General features: G+C 36.5%; 1 protein-coding gene across 1 annotated transcript in view; it reads left to right on the top strand.

Annotated features, from left to right (window-relative positions):
* SNTG1 (syntrophin gamma 1) overlaps positions 1-27,476 on the top strand; it is a 373,437-nt gene that overhangs the window by 284,079 nt on the left and 61,882 nt on the right. The window contains exon 12 of the mRNA XM_083823020.1: positions 11,034-11,072. Coding sequence (XP_083679146.1) covers positions 11,034-11,072 — 39 coding nt within the window. The remainder of the gene's footprint in view (positions 1-11,033; positions 11,073-27,476) is intronic.

Raw genomic sequence — 27,476 nt, 5'->3', positions numbered from 1 at the left:
CACTGCTACAGCTCGTTTCTCTGACCCAGACACAGGAGTGGGAGCAGCTGCACGAGCTGGGGCAGCTGCAGGAGCTGGGGCAGCTGCAGGGGCTGGAGCTGGAGCGGCTGCAGGAGCTGGAGCGGCTGCAGGAGCTGGAGCCGGAACGGCTGCAGGAGCCGGAACGGCTGCAGGAGCTGGAGCGGCTGCAGGAGCTGGAGCTGGAACGGCTGCAGGAGCCGGAGCTGGAGTAGCTGCAGGAGCTGGAACTGGAGCGGCTGCAGGAGCTGGAGCGGCTGCAGGAGCTGGAACTGGAACGGCTGCAGGAGCTGGAGCTGGAGCGGCTGCAGGAGCTGGAGCTGGAGCGGCTGCAGGAGCTGGAGCTGGAACGGCTGCAGGAGCTGGAGCTAGGTTGCTAGTAGCATCAATTGCAGCTCGATAGGCACAAGCCAGACCCCAGCACGCTACAGTGATTTGTGTCACTTTGGAACTGCCAGAGTCATGACACCTTTTTTTCAAGCATTCTGCCAGCTTTTTAGGATTTTGCAGTTGTTCAGGGGTGAATGCCCAAAACACTGGAGGTGACCACTGCTCTAGAAACCTGCCCATATCCTCCCACACTCCCTGCCACTCGCAACTATCCCGCCTCAAGACAGATCTCCGGATGAGATTCCTAAGTAGTTGTTTAACCCTCCACAAAATCTGAAGCACATTCAGGAGACATAACAACAAGAGCAGGCTGGTCTGAGTATCCCAAGGATATTCAACATCTCGGAGAACCACCGTAACTAACTCGGGGGATAAGAGGGTGGTGGTGAAGGAGAAAGGGAGAGTGAACAGGTAGGGAAACATGTCTTCCCCTGTCCCCTTCACAGATTGGCTCCCTAACGAAAACAGGCAATAGGTGTAATTGCTAATAGTTTCCGAGATATGGGTTCCAAAGTATAGAGTCGACGTCAGTGCTGAGTACAAATACCAGGTTAAAGTCGTGACCAGATATCTCATCATTTCATAAGCCATTGCTACACCGCACAGTACCATAACAATCTTAAACCAGGGCCCGGAAAGGATAAACAGTGCAACAGGGAGCACATACAGAAAGTAACGCACCATAAAACTCAATTTGGAATACAGGTACAGCAGACTGGAGATTAAGGCAATCAACATCGTGACTAGAAACTATTAAGCAGGTCCAATACTTATACCAACTTTAGTTTAACACACTCTGGTCAGATTTGTCGATATCTCAACCCTTCGGGCCCCACGTTGGGCGCCAAAAGGACTGTTGTGGTTTAACCCGGCTGGCAGCTAAACACCACACAGCCGTTCGCTCACCCTCCCCCCTCCCTCTCTGGGGTGGGGGACAGAAACGGGAAAGTGAAGCCCGTGAGTTGAGATAAAGACAGTTTATTAAGACAGGAAAATAATAATAACAATAATAATAATAATAGTGATAATGGTAATAGTATTAACAATAATAATGTGTAAGAAAACAAGTGATGCACAATGCAATTGCTCACCACCCGCTGACCGATGCCCAGCCTATCCCCGAGCAGCCGGCCCCCCCACCCCGGCCAGCCACCCCTATATATTGTTTAGCATGACGTCAGATGGTATGGAATACCCCTTTGGCCAGTTTGGGTCAGCTGTCCTGGGTCTGTCCCCTCCCAGCTCCTGCTGCACCCCCAGCCTGCTCGCTGGCAGGACAGAGCAAGAAGCCGAAAAGTCCTTGGCCTGGTGTAAACACTGCTCTGCAACAATTAAAACATCAGCATGTTATCAGCGCTCTTCTCATCCTAATCCAAAACATAGCACCCTACCAGCTACTATGAGCTACTTAACTCTGTCCTAACTGGAACCAGGACACATGCCCTTGTAAAAAGTCTCTTTCCATCTTCCTTATAAGCCACTTTTAAGTGTTGAAAGGCTGCAATAAGGTCTCCCTGAAAACCTCTCTTCTCCAGGCTAAACAACCCCAGTAATAACTGTGGTAGTAACTGTGGTGAACAGATGGGCTAAGAGCTGCAGCCCTGATAATCAACCATCTAAATCCTTCCCTGTTAAATATCAATCTCATCACTTCATGTTCTGCATCACTTGAACACCACATGCATGCAATACATATTTGTTTTTAAATTCGATTTTTTTTTCCTTCATGACTTTCACTCCATTATTAGCTGCTATGAATTACTGAATTTATAACATAAATGCTTTCCAAATGACAAAAACACTCAGCCTTGTTACTTTCTATATGCATATTGTCTATTATGTGTTTTCATCCCAGTTTCTTAACAAGCACAAATATTTCAATGCATTAAATAAATATCATACTTATATACTATATTTACCCTTGTGAACTATATATTAGCTTTAGAAAAAAATGTTCCAGCTCCAGAAACCTTTCTGATTGAATCAATGATGTTTCTTAATCATATTTAACACACATTTGTTTTCTTCTTCAACAGTATTCAAGCATTTTTCATGTATTTTTGAATAGACAGCTTTGTGAAGGGGAGTGATCCAAGGTTTTCTTCAGTGTGCTCTTACTTCAAGATGTAATTCTTTTTATTGCTTTAACCTAGTTCTTTTGACAAGTGTAGGTATATTGAATCTCCAAGGTGTTGGTATTTTGATATCATGATGAGTTCAGGATGTAATAACTTCTTTTGCATTTTGTCATCTACTAAACCAGTCATTATGACCTGCTACTCCTACCATATTCTGAAGTTTAAACGTTACTTTGTGGTGTTCTCAGTCAAACTAAAGTTAAGTAAAATATAATAACTCAATCACATTATTTTAAATAAACTTATTTTGTGAAGTTAGAAAGCTTAGGATCCCACAATAAGTTGATTATAGTCTATGGAAACAAATTACAGATTTCTAGTGCCAAGCTTTCTCTTCCAACTAGTAAACTAGTTTTCCTGTTGTATCTTTCTTTCAGCAGTATAAGTTTGAATACATAGATTCTTCTGTTTAAATTTAAACATAAGTCGTAAGCAAGATTGTATAGAGAAAGGATATAGCAACAACTTAGTAAAATGTATTGAAAAATAGGGTGGAATTTCAATTAAACTTTTACTTGAATGTTAAGAATACAGAGAAAAATAATGAAATATGGGTTCTGGAGGCCTCTGGTAATTTCTGGAATGCAGTATTTCCAGGTGGATATCCAGAAGATATCGAAGATTTATGTTTATCATATTTTGAGTAAAAGTTACATAGAATTTATAATTTAAAAAAAAAAAAGATTAACTGGGGGAATCTAGAAGAATTGTATTTCAAATGGAAGTCCGATACTTTCAAAGGAAGACTGAATTAATAGTTGCTAGGTAAATTACATCTTTACTGTGGAATCTACATGAAGTAAAATGGGTTTGAATACCTATGAAGTATTCAGAGGTAACCAAGAGGAATATATCTCACTATTTTGTGAGTAGTTGTTTTACTGATGATTTTATCAACCATTTTTTTTTACTCTTAGTATGACTGAAAATTCAGTTATCATACTGCAATGAGCAAAAGTACTTTGATATAAATGACAATTATCCAGTTGCGATTAGTTACCTGAAAAAATGTTTCCTGTATCTCCTTCTGAGTCATTTGTTTTCCTATTTTATTTTATTTTTTTCAATTTTTGCTGTTCAAAGTTCTTCTAGTAAATCTTCAATAGGGATACAGATATTTCTCCCTTTGAGATGGGACCATAACAGCTTTTTCAGGCACTGGCTTTCAGTTGTTACTATTGTGTCTTTAGTAACATGCATGTTACTTCTGGCATTTTAATGATTCTATTAGGGAGATTAACTGTTGTGAAAATGGTGTGTTTGTAACACAATTATCTTCTGTAAAGAAACTCAATAGCAATATTATCATTAAGGTAATGCCAAAAATTTTATTTAGGAATAAGTGTTAAATATCGCAGGATTCAGTAAATTCATTCATCTGTTAAATAAAACACTTTATTTACTTTTTATTTTTAAGTAAATGTAATTGCAGTCCTGGTATTGGAACATCACAGATGTGTGAAGACTAGGTTTTGAGGTTTTTGTCTTTAGGATTTAGGACTGTAGCTTTGTGTAATAGGCAGAAATCTGGTATTTCTTTGTTTCATCTGTTACTGCTGTGCTGGTAGAGTTCAATGCATCACTGAGCCCTTCTTGATGAGGAAACAGAAATTTGATGGTATGCAAGTTTGGAATCATAGTTCAGATGGCCATTTTTTCTTTGATAGTCTTCTCACATACCAAAAACTTGATAATATAATCTGGTGTATTAATATGTACAATATACAATATAACTCTTTTTCTGAATCAGTTGAAGATGTCTATTCAGGGTGTTGTGTAATCAATTGATTAGCATGTTGTGGTTTTGTTGTGTGGTTGTTTTTTTTTTCTTTTTTGGGTGGGGGGGGAGTGTGGTGAGTGGGAAGGGCATTCGTGTGTCTTACGAACCATCCTTTATGTATTGAAAAGTATTTTTAAAATGTCTGTATGTATTGGCAGCTCACCAAAATATGCAAGTTCTCTGTATATTTTATACCACTGTCTAATTCAAGGTCATTCAGTACAAGAATTTAACAAGGAAGCTTGTGCAACTGCAGGGCTGCTTTCCAGACGAGACCTCAAGACTCACTGGGGTCTTTTCTTCCTCTGTATAGATAGGATTCAAACGAAATTTCCAGTTTCCAGATGGATTAAGGCGATCCATGAGAATTTTAAGTGCTAATATTGACCCAGAACAAAGATCTGTCTAGTACTGCGTCTGCTGATAGCAAAAATGTAGTTATATTTCCCTTCATTTTTCCAGTCAACAGGTATTTCAGGACTGCTGTTAGTCAGCTGGTATGGGGCTTGCTGAATCATGCCAACACTGATTTAACTATATTTTTTAAATGCATTTGATCTCTTTTTGTATTATTATTATTAAGAGATTTTTTAATATTTAATATATGTTGAAACATATATAATCTGGTTATGTATATAATCACCTAGAAACCATGGCAAGAATGCTTCAGCCTACAGGGATCTATTTGAAAAGATTCTAAAGCAGAGGCCATGTTTATGCATTTACATTATTCAGTGTTGGGTCTAAACTGCTGAGATGACACGCTGACATAGAATGGATATATTACTAATTAGATTATTAGATTCTACAAACTATTCTGGATAACAAGTCTCACCTTTACATAATATTTGTATATTCATTTTCTTTCTTAGAGGAATTTAATGATGAGTTCATTCAGTCTGAGTGAATTTGCAGTCCAGTACATCTGGTCTTGAGAAGAATCTGAGTTAGGCATGAAAATTCTAGAGGTCATAGCAGTGGTTCTAATGAATCTTCCTATCCTTTGAACCATTTAGCAGGTAAAATCTGATCAACAACAAATAGAGGATGGCATCATCCCTGATAGGTCACAAAGCAGACATAAATACTGTAGTAAATCATTCCTATGCTCCCATATTTTCCCGAACACACTGAAAGTTCACTTGACAGATTGTAGATGATATGGATTTTCAGCCTTGGCTCTGAAGTCTACTTCAGCTTGTAAAACCAGCATCAAGAAGTCCTACATTCAGCCCTTAAGCAGTTATACATATATCTGAATCTACACACTAAAGTATGATGTGTTTCATGTGATTTTTTTGCATGCTTCTTTCAAATTTTCTCTAATTCCTTGAAGTTGTCAATGCGTATATACTCTTAGATAACAAAGTTTCGCCACCTTACCACAACTTACAGCTCATATTGAGCAAACCAAAGCTTAGCAAGGACAAAAATAGCAAGGATTAACCAATTAACAATTCCAAATGTTGGTGTTATTTGCTCTTTCTTCCTCATCCATTAACATAAGATTATCACAGCAAGGATTCATGTTTTTTTCAAAAATGCTCCAATTTGTAATGATCTTGCTACCTGTTCGCAATCACTTAACATCCCACTGGTATGCACTCTATTGTTGCTTTAATACATGAGAAAGTTAAGAACTATTGAACACATTTACATTCTTGTCAAACTGTTATATTTTAATTAGCTCTTAATGAATATAAGTCAGCTGTTATGAAATACAAACAATTGATGAAGAAGGCTACAAAGTCTAAATTGTTTGGGGGAAATCCAGATATAAGGAGAATATAAATTAAATAGTAAAGGATTATTTTTAATGGAAATTTTCTGATAAGGGAAGATACCTGCAGTTACATGATATCTACAGGCTGCAAGCAAAAGATAGACCAAATCATGTAGAAGTATGGGAAAATCTGATCTACCATCTAAGTCAAGAAAATACTGAGCAGAAGCTGGTGCCCCCTCATTCCAAATGTTGCCCTTCAGTGTTGGAGGTTCCAAAGGTACCAAGAGAGAATGGTCTCTTGTCAATTGCTCTATCCTGACAACAAACACCTACTGTATTATTGCTTCTTCCAGAGGCCCTGCTACGATACCTGAGACCCACACTGTCATTAAAGATATTTCCCAGTATCTCATTAGACCTGCTGAGCCCCTCATTTGCAATGTAGTTTTTCAGAAAATAGGTTAAATCAAGCATAGTACACAGAGACTTTTCAAACAAACAAATGTTTCTGTTTAAATTGTTAAGAAATGGAAACACCTGGAATCAGTGCCCTTAACTCTAAATCATACTGCCCTTAAAAGTCTTTAGGGTGGCATATGCTCATTGAAGGGCACATTTCCTCATCATCTCATGAGGATCCAGTGATTACATTGGAATAGCAGATTTTATTAAAATAAATAGGTAAAAAGGTCAAACAGCCCCCTAATAAATAGCAGTTTTGAAATTATACTTGAAAATCCTCTTATGGGAACTGAAAATAGTTATTGTAGTGCTATTTGCTCAAAGAAAGTCTGAAACAGTAGCTCTTGGAGGAATGAACAATTCAGTTTCAACTGAATGTGAAAGATTAAAACCCACTTTTTGTCAGCTTAATCAGCTGCATTCCAGCAGGGCAACAGTAATAGGGTACAAAAAACATGATAGTATGGAGGGGTATTCTGCTGGCTTCCTTCTTCTCTGGTATGAAAGCAGTTAAAATAATAAGTAAAATAAAAATAAAAATAAATTAAAAAAAATAGCAATCACATACACCTAAAGCCAAAGCCTGCTCATCTGCTCACCCTGCCGAGGAGCGATGTCTCTTGTGCTCTTTCTTTGTTTCTTCTGTGGAGCTGGCACAGCCATCATAGTGAAAAATATCCACCTGTGGCAACATCTAGTGCACAAATTAACTGAGTATAGCTATGGTGCATTCTTCTCTTTCTCTCACTTCATATCATCTACCTGTCCAGTACTCTTCATGGCTATGATGTCCTACTGTATTTGCCCATCTCTGTTTTTAAAACATATCTAGCCCGATGTGTTTGTCCTCCTATCCCAATCAATTGTATTTCAAACCAATCTTCTATTTACTTTCTGCTAAAATTTCTTCTTTCATTTTTCATCTGTTATCAGCAGTACTTGCCTAGTTAATAGTCAGACACAGCATCCTGCAGATACTTTGTTTTTGATCTCATCTTCCTCCTCAGAGGATTAGGTTATCATCAAATCCCAAACTACTTTGTTTGAGGGGTTCTTAGAATTTGTTTCCTAATTGACATTCATGGGAATTGAACCCAAATAGAATTAAGTGCTCAGCACCTGTTTTGCTGAACATAAAGTAGACACAGGTATTTCTTGTTAGCTTAAATGCAGCTTTCATAATGCTTTCTGCATCTTTGTCTTCAGAACAGAATTTGTTTACTGGCTTTGTCTCTTTTGTGCACCTCCTGATTTTTATTGCTTTGGTTAATCAGGTATTTCTAATAGATATTCTCAGACTGCCTGCTTTTTTTTTTTTTCCCCCTTCCTTACTGTAGTATCTGCAGAGTGTTTTATTTAAAAGTATGTGCATATGTGTTTGAAGTGTTTCCATGATTCTAACTGTATCATACTGGTGTCCTTTGCTAGTCTTCTGGAGAAAACAAACATTATCCATGTGGCATTAGTTACATAGTGCTGTGTCCTGTTATTGTGCCTGATAATTAATAGTTTTATGATGAGTTCAGTAACATTATGGAAGACTGAAGAACATTTGTCTTTTCGATAATATGTCTCAAGTAACAGAAAAAAATAATTTTCTGATTTAATTTGTGAAAAATATTTACATTTAAATTTTGATTCCTAAGGATCTGTGGATCTGCATTATCTGTGGATTAAATTTTATTCAGTGAATTTTGTAACATGTTGGAATGTTGGAAAAACCAATGTTGTTTTTTTCAAGACGGTGTATCTCATAATCTTAAAGATCAGTGACTCCTGCTATTTAATTTTAGAGCTTTTTGGTTTTGATGGAATGATCAATATTTGTGTATGTGAATCAGTGCATGCTGTGGTTTAACCCATCGAGCAGCTGAGCACCACACAGCTGTTTGCTTACTCCTCGCCCCCTCAGTGGGATGGGAGAGATAATCAGGTTTTTTTTTTGTTTTTTTTTTAAAGTAAAACTCTTGGGTCGAAATAAAGCAAGTTTAATAGAACAGAAAAGGAAGAGAAAGTAATGATAATAATTATGCTAAAGGAATATACAAAACAAGCAGTGCACAATGTAATTGCTCACACACACCCTGGCCAACCACCCAACCATCCCAGTTTTATCGTTCAGCATGATGCCCTGTGGTATGGCACATCCCTTTGGCCAGCCTGGGCCAGCTGCCCTGGCTGTGTCCCCTCCCAGCTCCTGGTGCACCCCCAGCCTCCTCGCTGGCAGGGCAGTACCAGGAGCTGAAAAGTCCTTGGCTCTGTGTAAGCACTGCTCTGCAACAACTAAAGTGTCAGTGTGTTATCAGCATTATCCTCAACCTAAAAACAACACACAGCACTGTACCAACTACTAGGAAGAAAATTAACTCATCCCAGCCAAAACAAGGACAGTGCATGATAAACACTTAAAGGATTTCTCAAACTAATCAGACTTTATAATTCTTACTTCCAGGTAGAACTGAACTGTTGTAATGAATTTTGTAAATTTTATCCTACTTAAAAATAATGTATTACAAGAAATCCTCACAGCACTACCTGAAAGATAAACATGATTGTTTTAATTCATCAAAGCAACAAGAGTTAAAACAGCTAGGCAATGCAGGTGCTTAGATTGTACTTTAAAAAATGAGATGGAAATCCGTGAATGAGAAAAAGATGTTTGGATTATGCAGTTAGATTTCCCAGGAGCCTTTGAAGTCCACAGAGACTCCTGATGTACTTCATTTCTGTTAAAAACTTAACTGTCTATATATGAATTAAAAAATAAATATTATCAATGTATTTCATATGTAACTGTCTTGCCACTAAAGACATTTTCAGTATTTTGTTTAGAATAGTAAAATCTTATTTTCTTGGCCATGTTATTTCATAACTTAAATTTTTCACAGTATTGGCTGTAGCCTGGCTTGAAGTAGAGGGAAATCCACAGTTTTGACAAGGATTTTAATAGTGCCTACTAGCACAAACAGGGATTTATCATGCTGGAGTATTTCACGCCGAATTTAGAAATAAATCCCCAAAGTCTTGAACTCTCTGTATTGCTGTAAAAAAAAAAAAAAAAAAAAAAAAAGGTTTTCATCTATATTTTCTTTTGAGAAATTTTGTAAGATGGTATCTGCTGAAGTGTGTATTCATTTTATTTTAATACTTTGTCCATGGAGTGCCATAGCTCCCCAAATCCTTTCCCTTATATGTTAAGGAAAGGAGGAAACTGAAGCTGATGCACATGCTTGAAGGGAGGGTGGAAATGTTCTTATGACACTTTTAATTCTGGGTGCATTTGAAAACCAACTGAAATTGCTTGCCAGCATATTCTTGACAGTGAGAATTATCCTTTGATAGCCAAACAGTGGGATGTCAGTGACAGACTTAAAGACTTGCTCAGTATTTGCATGAAGAATGCAAAGAGGTTACCACTGTAATAAATATTCTGTTTTTAAAGTATGGAAAACACAGTGTCATTCACAACTCTGCATACAGTTATTCAGAGGTGATACTGTAAACACTGACTGAAGTTCAATGGGCATTCTTCTTTTCTTCTAAAAGCATTGTTCTTCATACCTTTAGCTGAATCAGTGTAAATGTTACATTGTGGTGTCAGGGCATGGTTGGCTATACAATTGAATCATTGTTGACAATGTCTTCGATTTTAATTTATTTATTTTTTCTCATTAACCCATAGCTAGAAAAAAAATTGTGAAATGTTGACATAAGGGAGCAGAAAAAAAAATCTAGAGATAAGTATCTGTCATGAATGCAGATAGTAGATATGCTAGATTTGCTCAAAGGATTTCAGGGCTTATTTTTAAAATAAAGAGAATATGTTTGTTCTGCTACTAATGGCAGGAATGGGTATGTTCCACACCTAATTCTCCTTGTGTTGAACAGTTTTGAGCCAGGTTGCTGACAATGTTTATTTAGAGAGTCAATGATCTGCAGGGCTAAATACAAATTCCTCATGAATCTTCCATCTCAGACTGGGTTACTGCTTACATTTTACCTAGTGATATTGCTTAATGTTTTTATATTACTTGAACAATTAACAAAACTAAATATGCACACCTGATTCTGCACCTAGGTTAGTAGGATAGTGCAAATGATGTTTCAAAGGTTATTCCAGCCCAATTTTTCATCATTCTCTGAGGAAAGGTATTTTCTTAAAGCATGATGACTTGATGCATGGCAGTAAATTGATCTGAATTACTTTTATACTTAAATAATCTAGTTTAAATTAGAGCATCTAGTCAGAACAATGGGAAAATATGTAGTGTTGTACAATTCAGAAATAATTTTGTAAATATTCTCCTTTCCTATATTTTGGAAAAGCAGAATAAACTACACAGTGACTACAGAAATGTCTCATTATTCACTATGGTTTTCATCCTTATACTGTAGAAGACTTTACACAGTTTGGAAGGAAGTGTCTGATATATGTCTTTAAAACCTAATTTTTATTTTTATTTTTTATTTTTCTTTTAGTGGTTGAGATCTTAATCTATTTCTTCTTTCACTTTTATAGATTAAAAAAATCAACAGGAATTTTCCAGTAAACCAGCAGGTAAGAAAAATAAAATTTGGGGTGCTTTAATTCATAATTTTCATTTCATCTGTATTTAATTGTGTAATAGCTGTGCATTATTTTAGCTCAAGTGTTTTTGGTAGGTTTTTCTTTAGACAGTACCTTGCTGCCTCAGAATATATATATATATTTATTATTTATTTTTTTCTAAAGTCAATATGAACTGGAATTTTTGGTCAAAGTAAGATCATGACTAATCTTTTCAAGTTGAAAAAAAAGTTTAATGCACATATATTTATACTCATTTTCTTTGGATTGCATCTTACCCATTTTATTATAAAAGCAGTAATGGGAGTCTTATGCTTAAGAGAGTTAGCATAAGACTTCATTATTATGAAGTCTCTTGTCTAAATGAAAGCATAAAAATGAATATTTGTCCAATGTTATGGAGCAGGTAGTAGGAAATTTTGGGACAAACTACATCATCTGATTGTCTCCAAGATCATCCATTGGCAGTCTCATCTTACTGGAAGGCACTGCAGTCCCTTGAGAAAGGTTTCTTGGGACAAAGAGAAAGAGCTTTTTCTTTTGAGAAATCTGTCTTGGTTTTTATTTTTTTATTTTATTTATTTACTTATTTTAAGTAAACCTACAGACAGCTCAAAGTTGAAAGCCTGAAATACTGTTCTGAGGTTGTAGTTGCTAGAGACCATAGTAAGAATGGGCAACAGTCACATCTCCTTGATAAGATCAGCATATATTTTACAAAACCATATAAACAAAGCACAGATAAAAAATTTCAGGTTAAAGCTGAGTACACTGTAAAGTGATCAAAGACTCATTTGAAACATAGTCCCATACCACAGTAATGCCATTAACTGTACTGTGGTATAGCAAATCCACAAAATGTGGCTGTTTTGTGGTGGGGTACTTATCACAAAGTATAAGTTTAGTAAATTAGATTAGTTTGTTAAGTTTGTGTTTGTGTTGTGTGTCACAACTGTTGCGTAATGGGTATTTCATTTTAAGAAACTTAAAATAATAGGAAATGGAGAACTCTGGTTTATCTGGAGGAATAAATTGCTTCCATGTAGAAGAGAAATACGTACAGCACTGAGATGCAGACTTAACTTTAAGACGTATTTGAGGAATAAAAGTGCTTTTGCCTCTCTTACACCACATCTTCAGACAGTCAACATTATGTCTGAGTTACATGTCTCTGGTCCAACTTTATTAATATGGAATTTTGCTAAGTCTAACTCACAAGGCAGGGGCAGGCACTATTATTTTATTTGCTTCTTTCTCCACAAATCATAACAAACGAATAATAATAATAATAACAAATATTTTTATGAGTATCTATAAATAAAGTTAGAAGAAATTACATAAGTACATAATAAACAATTAGATATTTTTATTTGCCCTTGATTTTCAGTACTCCATCTGTACTATAATTACTTAGATTTTTAGAAAAAATTGTCACATCCTTGCCTCCTGGAGTCACCAAAGGGAAGTTTTTTGCTGCATTCAGAAATCAGAATTAACAATTGTATTTGGCATTTTCAGAACAGTTTATATAACATTGTCTGATGGCAGTGGCAAAGAAGTGCTCCTATCTCAAAGGAAGGACAAAATTTCTAGTAAATGAACAAACAAAAAGTTTACATTTCACCGTTCTGATTGACTCTGAATTTATCTCCTTGCTTTTATTACTATAAAAAAGACAAGAAGAATATAAATAACAGTTATAATGTTCATTGAAGCTATCATTAATTCAGACAGATCTACTGGTTTTGAACTCTTGACATGTATGGTCAGTAAAGCATTCAATTCCTTTTCATTAGAATTCCAAAGGAAAGCAAAAATAACTTTCTTGGCTTGAGTAGCTTGTTGGTCATGTTATCTGCCAGGGCAGCCTGTAATTAATGTGTTCTTCTCTCATCAGCATCAATCACTATCTTTGAAAGGAATTACTTTGGACCATTTCAAGGAAGTCAGCCAAAGTATTAAACTGAAAAAAGGAAGGCAGATCAGGACGTAAAGTCTCACTGTCCATCAAATACTAGAAAAGGAAAAGGCTTACTGATCCATGGATATCTTGAAATTTTAGGGAACATTTGTTTCAAAAGCTGACTCCTTTACTCCTTTTTGGATTTACCCTAAGTAAAGATATTTTTTTTTGTCTGTTTGTTTGTTTGTTTGTTTGTTTTTAACTACTGTTTGAGGTAGAAAATAAATTAGGAGACACTTCTGAGAACAGTCACAAAAGAGTACACAGATGTAAAGTTAATTTCTGTCTTCTGTTATGCAGCAGGCATTAGTATGATATGCAGGAAAGGAATGTGCTTTTTTCTATGTTATGTTATCATATCATTTATTTGAATTTTAAATTATCACCTTGAATATTATTATTATCTTGACATTTATTTTAATTAAATATTTTTTCTAAGACTTTGAATAGATATTTTTAACTTGTTTCTGCAAGCACATCATGAAATTGAACTCTGAAACTGGTCTGGTTGGGATTTTACTTCCATATTTTTCCTTACAATAAAGTATTATATAGTTTAAATAAAAATACGTATTTTATATGAAATTATTTATATATCCATAGTTTTAATCTAAGATAATTAGTCAAAGTTACAAGCATATTACCTTTCTTTTAGTACACCTAATGCATCTTGTTCAATAAAATGCAGTAATTAGACAAACTTTGACATAGTTTCTAAGCATCTATAATGAAACTAATAAAGTCGGTTTATTGAGAAACATCTATTGACTAAGCATTTTTAGAATTCTATATTTAATCAGTACAAGTGCAAAAGGATGGTTTGATCATGTGTCTTTTCATTTCTCCCTTAGTAATAACATTTCTCCAGTATATTTTCAGTTTCTTCACTGTACATCTTAAAGATAGATTCTTGGTAAATAAAAATTTCATTATTTAACTTTTTCTTTCAAATATCCTTCTTTGCTAAATATTCAGCTACTAAGGTGAATAATATTGTTCCCACTTATAGTTATTACTATTATATAAAATACTTGTAAAGGTCTTGATTTTACACTTGCATCTATCTAGGCAAATTTTTCCATAGAGTTTTCCATCATATATATAAGTATCCGTATATATATTTGGATTTTAATTAATTGTTAAAGATAAAAGGGGGAAGGCGGTTGTCAAATTAGGGTCAAGGAACTGATCCTATCAGAATTCCTTTGTGAATATAGTCATGATTTAGAGAAGAAGATAGCACAGACATCAGTTGGTATTACATTGCAGAAACAAATGAACATGCATGGGTGGGGAAGTTACTCTAACACTGACAATGTTATCTAAATGTCTCAGTGTTTGTAATAAAGTTAAAAAGAGAAGAGAAAAAGTGATTAACAAGGCTTGCTGACCATACATAGTGCAGCAGCTTTCCTTTAAGGCATTAGTTTTGAAAGTATGTTTTTCTGAGAAATGAGTAGAAAGATGAGTAGAAAGATTATTTATGGGAAATCAAAAGTTTAAAGATGATGAGCACTGATAAGAAAATGATAAGTACATGGACAGCGTGAAGCATTTAGAAGTTCTGAGAATGGTGTTAATAGGTTTAATAGTGGTGGAAAGATTATGCAAAAGATGATGGAAGAGTACCACAAAATGTTGTTCAAGAACGTTGTGAGAAAAGAGAGGAATAAACTTTCCCCTTGTCTGAGCTGGTATTGGTGAAAAGAACACTTGAAGGTAGTAAAAAATTAAAAAATCAGCAACATTTTGGAATCAAGTAGCGTTTCCTCCATGTGTGAGCTACATACAGAACCTAGATATAGAATATCTAATAGAATACCTGAAATTAATTGAGAAAAAAAAAGCTTTTTTTTAACAATCTGACACTGAAAACAATGCACCTGGGAGGGAGTAATGCCAGACATAGGTACAGACCAGGAGAGAAGTGGCTGGGGAGCAGCTCAGCAGAAAGGGACCTAGGGGTGCTGGTCGACAGCAGGCTCAACATGAGCCAGTAATGTGCCCTGGCAGCCAAGAGGGCAAGCTGCATTTTGGGGTGCCTTAAACATGGTCTGCCAGTCAAAAGAGGTGATTCTTCCACTATACTTAGTGTTGGTGTCTTACCTTATCTTATCTTACCTTATCTTACCTTGAATATTGTGTGCGGTTCTGGGCTCCACGATATTAAAAAAGATGTTAAGGTAACTTAAAGCATCCGGAGGTAGGCAACAAAGCTGGTAAAAGGGCTGGAAGACATGTCCTATGTTGAGAAGCTGGAGTTGCTTGGATTGTCCAGTTTGGAGAAAAGGAGGCTAAGAGGCAACTCCACTGCTCCCTGCAGCTTCCTGAGGAGGGGAAGCAGAGGGAGGTGGTGGCCTCTGCTCCCTGGGAACCAATGACAGGATGCTTGGGAACGACACAGAGCTGAACCAGGGGAGGGTCAGACGGCATGAGGAAAAATGTCTTTACCATGAAGGTGGTCAAGCACTGGGACAGGTTTCCTAGAGAGGTGGTTGATGCCTCATGCCTGTCAAGGTTCAAGAGGTGTTTGGATAATGCTCTCGTAAATATGCTTTAACTTTTGGTTAGTCCTGAAGAGGTCAGGCAGTTGGACTTGGATGATCTTTGTAGGTCCCTTTCAAGTGAACTATTCTATTTTTCTGTTTCTATTTAAAATGATCTATTTTCTATAGACAAAATTTCCATGATACCAAACAGAAAAGGATCTCTGAGCAGAGAGGCATGATATAACATCCAGAGGTTTCTTTATTTGATCAGCCAAGATGGAACAGGAAATGTAGGTTTGTTTCCTCTTCTTGGAGCTCATCACCACCGTTACACTGAGTGCAGCAAATGTCAGCTCCTGTGAGAGCCATCATCAGGCAGGGGGGTTCTGAAAGACAGCATCAATTTCCCTACTAAGCCTTTCCAAATGGCAGGAAAATACGCCCTACCTCAATAAAGCATGTAGTTCACTACCTAATTGCTTTTCATTTGCCAGTCTTTACATTAGCCACGGTGAGTTTGTGAACGTTCTGATCTCAGCTGAAAATATACTTGGTAGCTTCTAGGAAAATCAGCATTAGGTAGCCCTTCTTACAAAATCTTCTGATTCTTCTTAGTGTAGGAAACCAAAGGTATTGCCTCCAACTACTGGAGATTTTACTACACTTTATAACTCTCATTTACATATCACAATACATCTCTTTTAGATATGCAGTGCACTTCTGTGTTTAGAATTAAATCTTAATTCTTGCCTTGATTTCACCTCTTCCTGCACCCACGTGTGGTTTATTAAATTGCAGTTGGGGAAATCTGAACTTTCTGATTCCACTTATTTTACTCAGCACGCTAGCAGTACAAAGCAAATTTGGTACCTGGCAAAAACAGGGAACTGATTTTCCACTTTCCTGGATTCTAGTTATGTTCACATACATGTTGACAAATGCAATAAATAGCCTCTTGCTTCTGTACTACAGAGAAAAGAGTCAAACCTCAAGGTTTAAAGATAATCAAAGAATCTGCACAAAATGGTTCTGTTCTGTGATATTACAAGTACACGATGTTAGGAAATACCTACAATTAATATAAATAGAACTGCTGTATTCTTTTATTTCTCATATGTTTTTCGTTATACTATTGAAAGTATTGGTATGCTATCTCTTTCAAGATCTGAGTGTTAACCTGACACAGTATCTGAATCTCTGTGTTTTTAGTAGGCTAATTTCCATAGCTGCTGGAAATTCCACCTGTGATTCAAACATACTGGTTAAACTGACAGCATTAACTACCAAAAAAATACCAGCTTCAGGGGGAAATAAAAGAATATAATTTTAATAAAATGGTGTTTCATAGAATCCTGTTTTTGAAAATTAATCTTCTTTTGCTCTATGTTAAACAAAGACAACAAAAATGGTATAACACTTAAGGAGGTATATAAGCAGAGCAGATGCGTGCATCTTCGTGCAACCTCTAGCTTTCTCTTCTCAAGGTTACCAAATGCTGTAGGCATTACTTTCAAGAGAAGAGCAAAGAACAGTTTACTTCCCTGCATGATGTCTAAAATGAATGTTTTATTTTCCAAGGAAGGACAAGTATCCTAATAGTAGGAGTGCATTGGTATTCATTGTGTGTATGGCATTTTTTTCCACAGTGGAGAACACACATGTTATCAAAACAAGGAGAATTCCTGCCCATCTCTCATTGGTTCAAAGGTTCAAAAAACTATTTTCTATGGTTCTTTTTCTAATGCAGCTGTTGATGTACTCTGATTCACATTATCACCACTGTTGATGTACTCTGATTCACATTATCACCACTGCTTTTCTCAGCCACAGAGATTGTTCTCATTCTCACATTTCCCTCTTGGATCTGTAACATTAATTCTGTTATTCTACTTCAACAGGGACTGCTGGCCATCTCTTGCCTCAGCGCAGTGCATTCATGCCATGAACATTTTATCTCAACAGATCTGCTTCAAAATTCTCCCTTGCTATGCAAAGGGTAGTACTGTCACTGTAAGAAAGAAAGCAGTCCTTCCTTTCCTGAGACCCCACTGCAGTCCAGTCAGTCTCTCAACCCTGATAGAAAGCTTTACATATGGAACAGGGATTGGAATATCTTGGCGGAACAGTGTATTTAAAACTTCCTTTATCCATGCTGTATCTCTTATCTCTATTATGATGAATTCAAAAACTATTACCCTCCATCTGCCATCAAGGATGACCTCACAGAAAAAGGATAATGGGGGAGAAAGATATAGTCCTTAAGTAAGACACTATTTATTTTCTATCCACAGACATTAAAAGTATTTTTGAAAGTTTTGTCTTGTCTCTGCAGAAGATGAGATATTCTCGTTAAGTAGTCTTAACTATCATTTTTAAAAAGAATCTTTCCCTCTAGAATTTCCCCATGTTTATGGGAAAATAATTGGTAGCTGTCCTTGGCAAAGTTAACAGTTTATAATGAGAATTCATGCAGCTTTAGTGCTTCAAGATATTACTTTGGAACTAATATTTTAGCCTATTTCTTACTTAGATTCTTATGTCTCTTTACTGAGCAGTGTTTCCAGCTCCACAACTGTATTTAATTCAATTTTAAAACAATATCGTGACATAATTAACTGATGCCACACTAAGGCAAGAAACTGGATTATAACTGTGCACGTCACATTCTGCAGTACTCAGCTTTTATGAATCCCAGTGTTTTGTAGCATATTTATGTCCTCACTGATTTTCATAAATACAGATAGGTATACCCATTTTCTCTTACTTTTGATATCATTTAATAAAAAGAAATACATGCAATGTTATCAGATCAGCTATGTAATACCACCTTATATTCTGGCTTAATAAGCTACTGCTCAGCTTGATTAAAGTTATGCAGTTGGAACAGTCTCATTTAAAACACTTCTAAAAATTCTTCTTACTGAGTTTAATAAAACCTAACATTTGAAAGCTTTATAAAGGAGAATACACGCAAATGTCATGGTAGCTGGTTTGCCTGTCACTCAAGCCAGTGTCCTTTGCTGCAGATGAGTTGCATCTTTATTTCACTTCAAAAGGCGAATGGCATTGCTCAGGAGAACTGATCAACAACAACAGAACAACATCTGTTCTGCTGATAAACATCTGTATGAAACATACTCCATATATTATTTTCATTGTGGTGTAATGACCTCTGAGATGACATTGCTATTGTATTAATATTTTTAAATTGGAATGATTAAACAGGATGTTCTACTGGAAGGTGACACGCTATCAAAGAAAATTGTATCATTTTTCTAATAGTACTTTAAGGACAGTGGGTATGTTCCCTTTCATTGGTGTTTTGGTGGTGTGTTTTTTTTTTTTTTAATGGATTTTGCATGACATTTGAATTAATTGTTTAACAGTATGCCATTACTGTAGTTCTTCAGTCTCTACTTTGCATCTCTTGACTGACAGTTAGTGAACTTTCACGTCCTATGGTACATCGGCTCTATCACAATCTGTTGTCACAGTAAGGATTTGATCAGGTTTATTTTGAAGGAAAATCTCTAAAATGAAGCTTCTATTGTTAAATGTTTATAGAAACACACAGGGGGAACTGGGTCCCTGCTGTTAAATTAAGCAGAAGTACACAATAGGGTGTAAATTATGCTGTGCTAATTTCCCACATTGAATTGTCAGCCATTTATGGCACTTGGCATGGATTATTACTCCATAACTTAAACCCGTGAAAGGCTTATGTTGCTTGTTAATACTTATTGGGCTTTCTGTAAAGTGAAAGTAAATAAATATATAAAAATATATTTTGTTTGGTTGATAGGAAATAGTTATCACAGGGCAGTTTCTTTAATTGCATTAGATGCTTTTGAGACATTTTCTGTTATAAAAAATTGTGTTTCCTTTGGTCAGTAAAGGATTTTTCTTTCCTTTATATTGTAGTTCACAGTAGTTGTTGAGCTTCAGGACGTAAGCTCTAAAAGGACAATATGCACCATTGTTACAGAGTTTTTAGGTTGAGGAAACCTACATGTTGACTTTTGAGAGGAAGGTCAGACTGCTTCTCAAAGATAGTGGGTTACCTGATGAGATAGATAATATTCACGTTGTGAGTCACTTGATGAAGTTATTGGATAGCAGTGCTTATATCCTGGGGCTTCATACCCTATAGCTCATGAGATGATGGAAGTAATTTGAACACCTGCTGGAAATTTAGATGATAGAGAAGAGTGATAAGATCAAGTTCTTATTTAAATCTCAAACTACAAGTCTCAAGCTGTGTATCAAATTATTTCTGCATATCCAGCAAATTCAGTTTTGCCTCAAGTATAGAATTCATCCTAATTTACCCTTACATATTTTTCTCATTTATTTTCTCTTATTTTTTTTCTAGTACAAACACATTAGTGTTTGTGATATTAATGTCACTCCCTGAAAAGTCTTTTCAGTAAGGGTAAGTTTTGAATTTTGCCTGACCATATTTAATGACTATGTCCGTGTTAGATCTGTGTTCAGATTTTAGTTAATACAGGGAAAACTGTACTGTATTCTCAAATAAAGGCTTATATAGGACAGGACAATTAGGGAAATCTAAATGCCTTACTCTGTTGTAGACATTTAACATCTAGTGACATAATAGACATGTCCTACAACTACACATTATGAAGTGGAATCCTAAATTGTAAAGGTAAACATTTATGGTCTAGTTCTGGAAGAAATGTTATTAGATATTGTACACATATTTAAGTGACTTAGATATTGTAAATATTTAAGTGATTAATAATCTACCCTTAATTAATAAAGTGTAGATTAATAGAGGTGACTGCAGAGTAGTAATGGGATACCCACCTATTATCTCTTTGGTTCCCAGAGAACCATTGAGATAAAATCCAACCAGCAGGGGTGTAGAGCTGCCTCAGGATTCAAATATTTGAATGCTCCCACAAAGACTTTTTCTAAGAACTGAATGAGAGTTCCTGCTCTAAATAAGTAGGTAGATAAATAGATAAATAAATACATGCATAGACTTTAAAAAATAATATGTTTATGTCTATTTTGGGGTGACAGTCGTGGTTTAAAACTATTGAACCAAATGGACAGCTCAATCTACTGCTTTCCAGGTTAAGGAATTCTTACAGGATCAAATTGCCTTGTAAACTCCTCTCAGATATAGATTCGGGCTCTTTCTGATCTCACAGGCCTTGCATATCTTTCTGGATAATGTCATAGATTCAACAGGAGTCTCAAGTTTTAGCTTGATGTTTTAGTTCAGTGATGAAAGATACAGGTGTGATGCATTGACTTTGTGAGTGCTATGATTACTAGGTTGCCATGAAAGGGCATGCCCTTTAGCTGCTACTTTTTGCAAGAATATAATCTTCACAACATTATTATTTTATTTTTTATAATTTATTTTTTAATAAGCTTGATCCTGCTTGTACATATCCAGGGTTTTTCTCAATCGGATATCCTCCTAGCAGATTTAGGCTAAGGATTCATTACTTCCTTGTTTCTCATTAACACAGAAGAATATGTGCAGTTTTCCTGAGAAGCATAACTGTGTACCTAGGGAAAAGTTAGACAGTGAGAAACCACTCAGTTTAAGCATTGCTTAATTGGAACTGAAGGCATTGCTCTTGTTGCATCTTTTTATTTCTATATTCTATTTCTATATTCTATTTCTATATTCTATATTCTATTTACATGCACGACATACATTTAAATTTTGCTTTAAGTCTTATTTGTATCTGATTTTTGGCCACTGATGAAGATGGATCCATAAATTAAATAAGATTGTGAAAGGGATTCCTGCAATTTAAAATTAACAAAAGACAGAGGGTTTTCTTGGTGGTGGTGTCTGAGACTGGCAACAGAAGCGCTAAATGTTAAATCAAGAGAGGACCATTTAAAATTCTAATAGAATAGATATTTGCATCTTTTTCTTGTATTTTATTGTTGGATGGGACTTTTAGTCACTATCCAAACAGTCCACCAAAGCAAGAGGACAGAAAGCGACTTTGAGCATCCTTGTTTAGAAATAGGTGCCTTCAATGATGTGTATGGGCTGCATCTCTCTGCTGTCTTACAAGGTCCTGAAAGATGGTAACAAACTCAGAAACAATGAAAGTAACAAAAAGAGGAAGTCACGTCACTATATCCATAAAAGATATAGGTCATGTTTTCTTTAAACCTATACTCAGAAATACTGGGTATAGGAAAAACTATTTGTTTTCTCTAACCTCACCCTAAATCAAATATGGACTTAATACCTATGGCTTATCAGATACAAATTTGTTCTTTCTGACCATTTTGGAATTTTCATTGGAGGCTAAGGAAAGAAATAAAAACAGTGCAATCATTTATTGTAGTGTCTCTTTTATTGCCTCAAGCAAGTTTAAATTTTCCCAAGAATAACATTAATTTTAGTAGATTAGAATGATGGTGATCAGTAAACCAATACAAGCATCACTCCTTGGGGAATTGTATCATCTAAATAAATTAATTGGAATCAATGAAGCATATACTTTCACTGTTGATCTTCTATTGAAGGAGCACATGGGACTCAAAAAGCTTAAAGAAAGTATTTGTAATTAAAGTTTATTTCAAGAGGAGAGGTGAATCCACATTTCACTGTTTTTCATTCACCAGTTTTATCTCTACACAGATGATTTGTGCCTCCTTTCTTACCTTGTGATGGTATCATACCCTGTGAAAGTAAAACTATTTAATCGCCTGAATTTCTAATAGTGTATAAACAGAATTCTGTGGAACGTAGACAGTTATTGATCTTTTCATTGCAATAATATTCCATGGTTCCAGAGATAGAGTTGCCACTTTAATTTCAGAAAAGAGCCGATGCATAAAGTAGTGCAAAACAATTGACAATGTTATTGATTTCGAATGCAGAAACATCCCTTAAAAATTCATGATATATGAACACCTTTCGTGTTCTTTTAAACAGTTACATTACCTGGTAAGGAGATGCTGTTTAGCAAACAATACATAGCTGCTATGTGTTTAGCATGTAAGAGAAGTTTTGATTTCAATTTTATAATTTTGGGAAACAAAATTTATTAAGTCCATATTATTTTATGACACAGCAAATAGAAATTTACTAACAGCAAATATGCTGTTCTCAGGAGCTGATGACTGAAGCATATATTTATTTATTTTAAACATTTTTCTTTTTGGAATATCTCAGTGTTGCTGGATTTAGAACCAAAAATCACATCTTTCCTTTAAAAAAAAAAAAAAAAAAAAAAGATCTGGAGAGGCAAAAGTCCCTGAAGCAGTAGATAGGCAATGTTGGGGCTGGGAACCTTCACAAATTTGCAGGCAGGTGTCTGGCTTCTTCCAGTTCTCTGCCTAATGGCTCTGGTTGCATGTGAGTTTCTGAGCATCCAGAGAAATTCTATCCAACTGACATTTTCAGTGTACCCCGAAGTCCAGCAAGATTGTGACACAATTTGCAATTTCTATGCTGCTTTATTTCAAATATACAGTTGGAAGTCATGCTGCTGTGGTGGTTTTACTCGGGTGGATGGCCGAGCTCCACCTCAGACAACCTGGACGGCCAACCGCTCTCTCACTCCCCCTTCTCAAAGAGGAACAGGGAGAAAATACGATGAAAAGGGCTCAAGGGTTGAGATAAGGATGAGGAGATCACTCAACAATTATTGTGACGGGCAAAACAGACTCAGCATAGGGAGATAGTAAGATTTATTGCCTATTACTAACAAGCTAGAGAAGTAAGAAACAAAGGAAAGAAATCAAAAGCTCCTTTCCCCCATCTGCCCTCTTCCACCTCCTCCCCCCAAGCAGTGCAGGGGAATGGGGAATGGGGGTTGTGGTCAGTCTATAGCGCTTCTTCTCCGCCGCTCCTTCTCAGTGACTCTCGTCCCCTGTGCTGTGGGGTCCCTCCCACGGGATGCAGTCCTTGCAGAACTGATCTGGCGTGGGCTGCCCACAGGTAGCAGCTCTTCAAGAACTGCTCCAGATATGGGTCTGTAGCACGGAGTCCATCCCTCAGGAGCAAACTGCTCCAGCCTGGGTCCCCCACAGGCAGCATCTCCTGCCATATCACCTGCTCCTGCGTGGTTTCCTCTCCATGGGCTACAGGTCCAGCCCAGAATCTGCTCTGGCAGGGGTGTTCCACAGGCCACAGCCTCCGTCGGTGCAGGTCCACCTGCTCCACTGTGGTCTCCTCCACAGGCTGCAGGGTGGAACCCTGCTCCACCGTGGTACTCCATGGGCTGCAGGGGGAGAGTCTGCTTCACCATGGTCTTCACCACAGGCCACAGGGGACTTATGCTCCTGTGCCTGGAGCGCCTCTCCACCTCCTTCTTCACTGACCTTGGTGCCTGCAAGGCTGTTCCTCACTCCTCTCACTCTCCCAGCTGCTGTGTGGCACAACATTTTTTTTTTCCCCTTGTCTCAAATATGCTCTCACAGAGGCGCAAACAACATAACTTATTGGCTTGGCTCTGGTCAGCAGCGGGGCCCTTACCTAACGTGGGGCAGCTTCTAGATCCTTCTCACAGAAGCCACCCCTATGGCCCCCTGCTACCAAAACCTTGCCATGTAAACCCTCTACAGCTGCTTCCCGTTATTAACAGGCTACTGTTTATGGTACTTACTAAGCAGAAGCACTAGTCACTCATCACTCCAACCTATTGCCCCCATAAGCCTGCCCTATTGGCAGCGGTGAGATAATATCTCAGCCTCTCCCTCTCCTACCCCTCCTGTTCAAGCTAGTCTGCCATTCAAAACCAACCCAAAACAGTGGGAGAAGAGAGCATGCAAAAAGGAACTGGACCCCTGAGAGGATGCAAAAAGGTCATGAAGTAGACATACCCTCTGTGAGAGGAGAGACTTTTGGCTAAGTATTAATTAAAAGTTTACATCTATCATTTGTTTGATAAAGTTCATGGAGGTCACTGTCCACTCTTCACAAGGCCTTGAGATATTTCATCAGGATCTCTTCTGCAGCCACAGAGATTTTTCACATTGTCCCCTGTGGGGGAAGGAGCCTGCCTGTCCCACTGCAGAGCTCTGTGGATACAGAGCCTGTGTGTGACACTGAAGTTAGAGATTCATTCAAGACTCAAACAACTATTTTAACTTTGTGGCAGTTACAGCCTTTATGGGGTGTATTCCTCTATGTTGTTCATAATGGTGGAATGCTTGCATTAAAAATTTGACTGAGTGGAATCTTTCTGCCCAGGGAGGTTGTGGAGTCTCCTTCTCTGGAAATATTCAAGGCCCGTCTGGACACCTACCTGGGCAGCCTGCTCTAAGGAACCTGCTTTGGCAGGGGGTTTGGACCCGATGATCTTTCGAGGTCCCTTCCAACCCCTTCAATTCTGTGATTCTGTGAATTAAGAGAAAGCTGATATTATTGTAAATAATTGTTAGCCAGTAGTCCCTAACAGTGAGCTTTTCTAATAAAGCAACAATATTCAAGGAAATACTGAGAAATATCAGAAGTAAAATAAGCTATTGAAAGGTATCACCCCTTTGTCAAAAATAATTAAGTGCAACAAGGGTTCAATAAATGTTGTGAACTATACTCCTAATTCACTGCCAGAAGCCATGGGCATATAGCCTATGGAAGATCCTTCAGGATAGCCTAGGTTCACTTTAAACACCAGAGAACCAAAAAAATTAAAACAAACTTTATTCTAATAAAAGAAGGAAAAAAAATAGATTCTTGATAAAAATTAAGTTATGAAGAGAAGCGTGAAAAGAGTATTATGTAAAATCTATTGAATATCATGTTCTTGATCTAATCATCCCCTAAGGTTTTCCTCAGCTCCTGGAGGAGGGATTTTAAAAGTAATTTCCCTCTACCTTGCTGTCTTTCAAAATGGGAGTGCATTCTGGTTCTCTTTCTCAATCCAGTTGTACTTGGATATACATGTTTGTAAATTAATATTTTAAAGTAGTCCAGAACAGCCCCACTTCTATTTCTTTCTTAGTAATAATTTAGGAAGATTTTTATTTAAGAGTGTGTAAGAATGCAAGTTAAAAATCATTACTTTAGTCCTTTACATGCCAACTTTTCCAATCTGGTCGGGAAGTCAATAGAGTTACAATTACTTCCTACCTTTCTTTTGCATATGGTATTATTAAACGTTTCTGAGGTTCACAATACCTTATAAGTTAGAAGGATGAGGCTATATACTTTACATGGTTGGTTACTACAGAGACTGTATGTAGTATACATATGGATATACATATGTATACATATACATATACATATGGATACACATACGTGAGCACTGTGATATTTATTAACTCTGTTTTCATCTGACTCAGGAACCTTCAAAAAACAGCCATTTTGCACCCTGTTAACAACTGAGAAGGGATCATAAGATTCATCTTTCATGTCTTGATATCTGCTTATGAACAAAAATAGAATCCTGCTGTCTCCACTCACAAGGCTGCCTTACTTGAAAGCAGACTATACTAAAAAATCCTCCTCAAAATGCATTTTTAGGTTGAAAGTCTGTAGTGAGAGGTTTGATACACTGCCCCATTGAAAATGAAGGTCGATGTAAAATGGGTAGGTTTAGAGAATCCTGGACTGCTACAAATGGATTATCAGATGTGAACTACTACATTTTGTATGTGGCACCCTGTATACCACTGAAAAATAGCACAGCATTGTAATAAAAGTAACACCGAAGATGGTTTGCTAAGAATACTAAGTCATGAGTACTGTGTAACAGATCCCAAGACTGATGGCCCATGACTGATCAAAGACTCATAGAATCATAGAATAACTTAAGTTGGATGAGTTATTTTAGGTCATCTGCTCAGAAACCTTGAGACCCTGCTCAAAGCATGGTCAATATAAATCATGTTGCTCAGGACTTTGCCCAGTCAAGTTCTGGGTATCTTTAAGAATGGAGAATTCATAACATTTCTCACCAAGAGAAATAATTCAAACTTTTCTGTAGTTTTAAAACCAAAAGACATCCAATCTACTTTGATATATTTTTTCTTTGCCATAATGCCACAAGGTGGACATACAGAATAAATGCCTTTCTGTAGACCTAGCAAGGTACATACAGTGGTTTTCATTTGCAGGTTATTTATTTGTTTTTATAAAAATGGATTCATTTATTTTTCAGGCTGCTGTAGTTGAAGGTCCAGAATCTAAAAATAGGTGAAAGAAAAAAAAGCAGTGACCCATAATGCTGTCTCTATTTAGCGGTAGTGGAAGATGAATACTCTGGGACCAAGTTGTTAAAACGCTGCAAGTTTTATCCATTCAACTGTATTTTTTTAACTTTTAAAGTTGTCTTCATCAGCCATTCAAAATCCATTAACATTTCTTTTAAAAGCCACAAAATTGAAAACCTTTAGCTTTGAAGATACTCCAATAGATGCTATGTGTCTAAGAAGTATGGAATAAGAATAACTGAAAGCCATTTCCTAATATTGTTCAGCTTGTTAGATTGACATGCACTATTGTTTGAAACAAAGAAGACAAAGAAGGAAGTTCAAGCTAGATGTTTCTGTAGGGAAAAAAAAAAAGACATTTTAGAGGTATTTTTTAAATATTTTTTTTCAGTTAGTGTTTTTTTATATGTGACAAAATTGGGTGATTGTCTAGAATTTTTACTTTAAATCAGTTTTTCAGGCTAATGATTAACAAAACAAAACACAAAAAAATCAATCCCTTCTATTGGTCTTATGGAGGTAGTAGAAAGTAATCAAGATGCTCAGGAAAGTAACTTGCTTTCAGAATTTTGTGTTCTGTTCCTCCTATTTTTGATTATTTATTTATATATAAATATATATCTTTACCTTAAAGGAAGAATATTGTCTGATGTTTCTCTTAAGGAAGGAAACACAATGTTATCCTTATAAGCAAAATTTGTGGATTTGGTTACAATTTCTCATTACATGGTAAGAATTGAAACATAAACTGAAGTTTTACTGCATTGCTCATTTTTT

The sequence above is a fragment of the Anser anser genome, assembly GCF_964211835.1.
Source record: "Anser anser genome assembly, chromosome: 2".
NCBI classification, from domain to species: domain Eukaryota; kingdom Metazoa; phylum Chordata; class Aves; order Anseriformes; family Anatidae; genus Anser; species Anser anser.
This window is presented reverse-complemented; position numbering and strand designations above follow the sequence as displayed.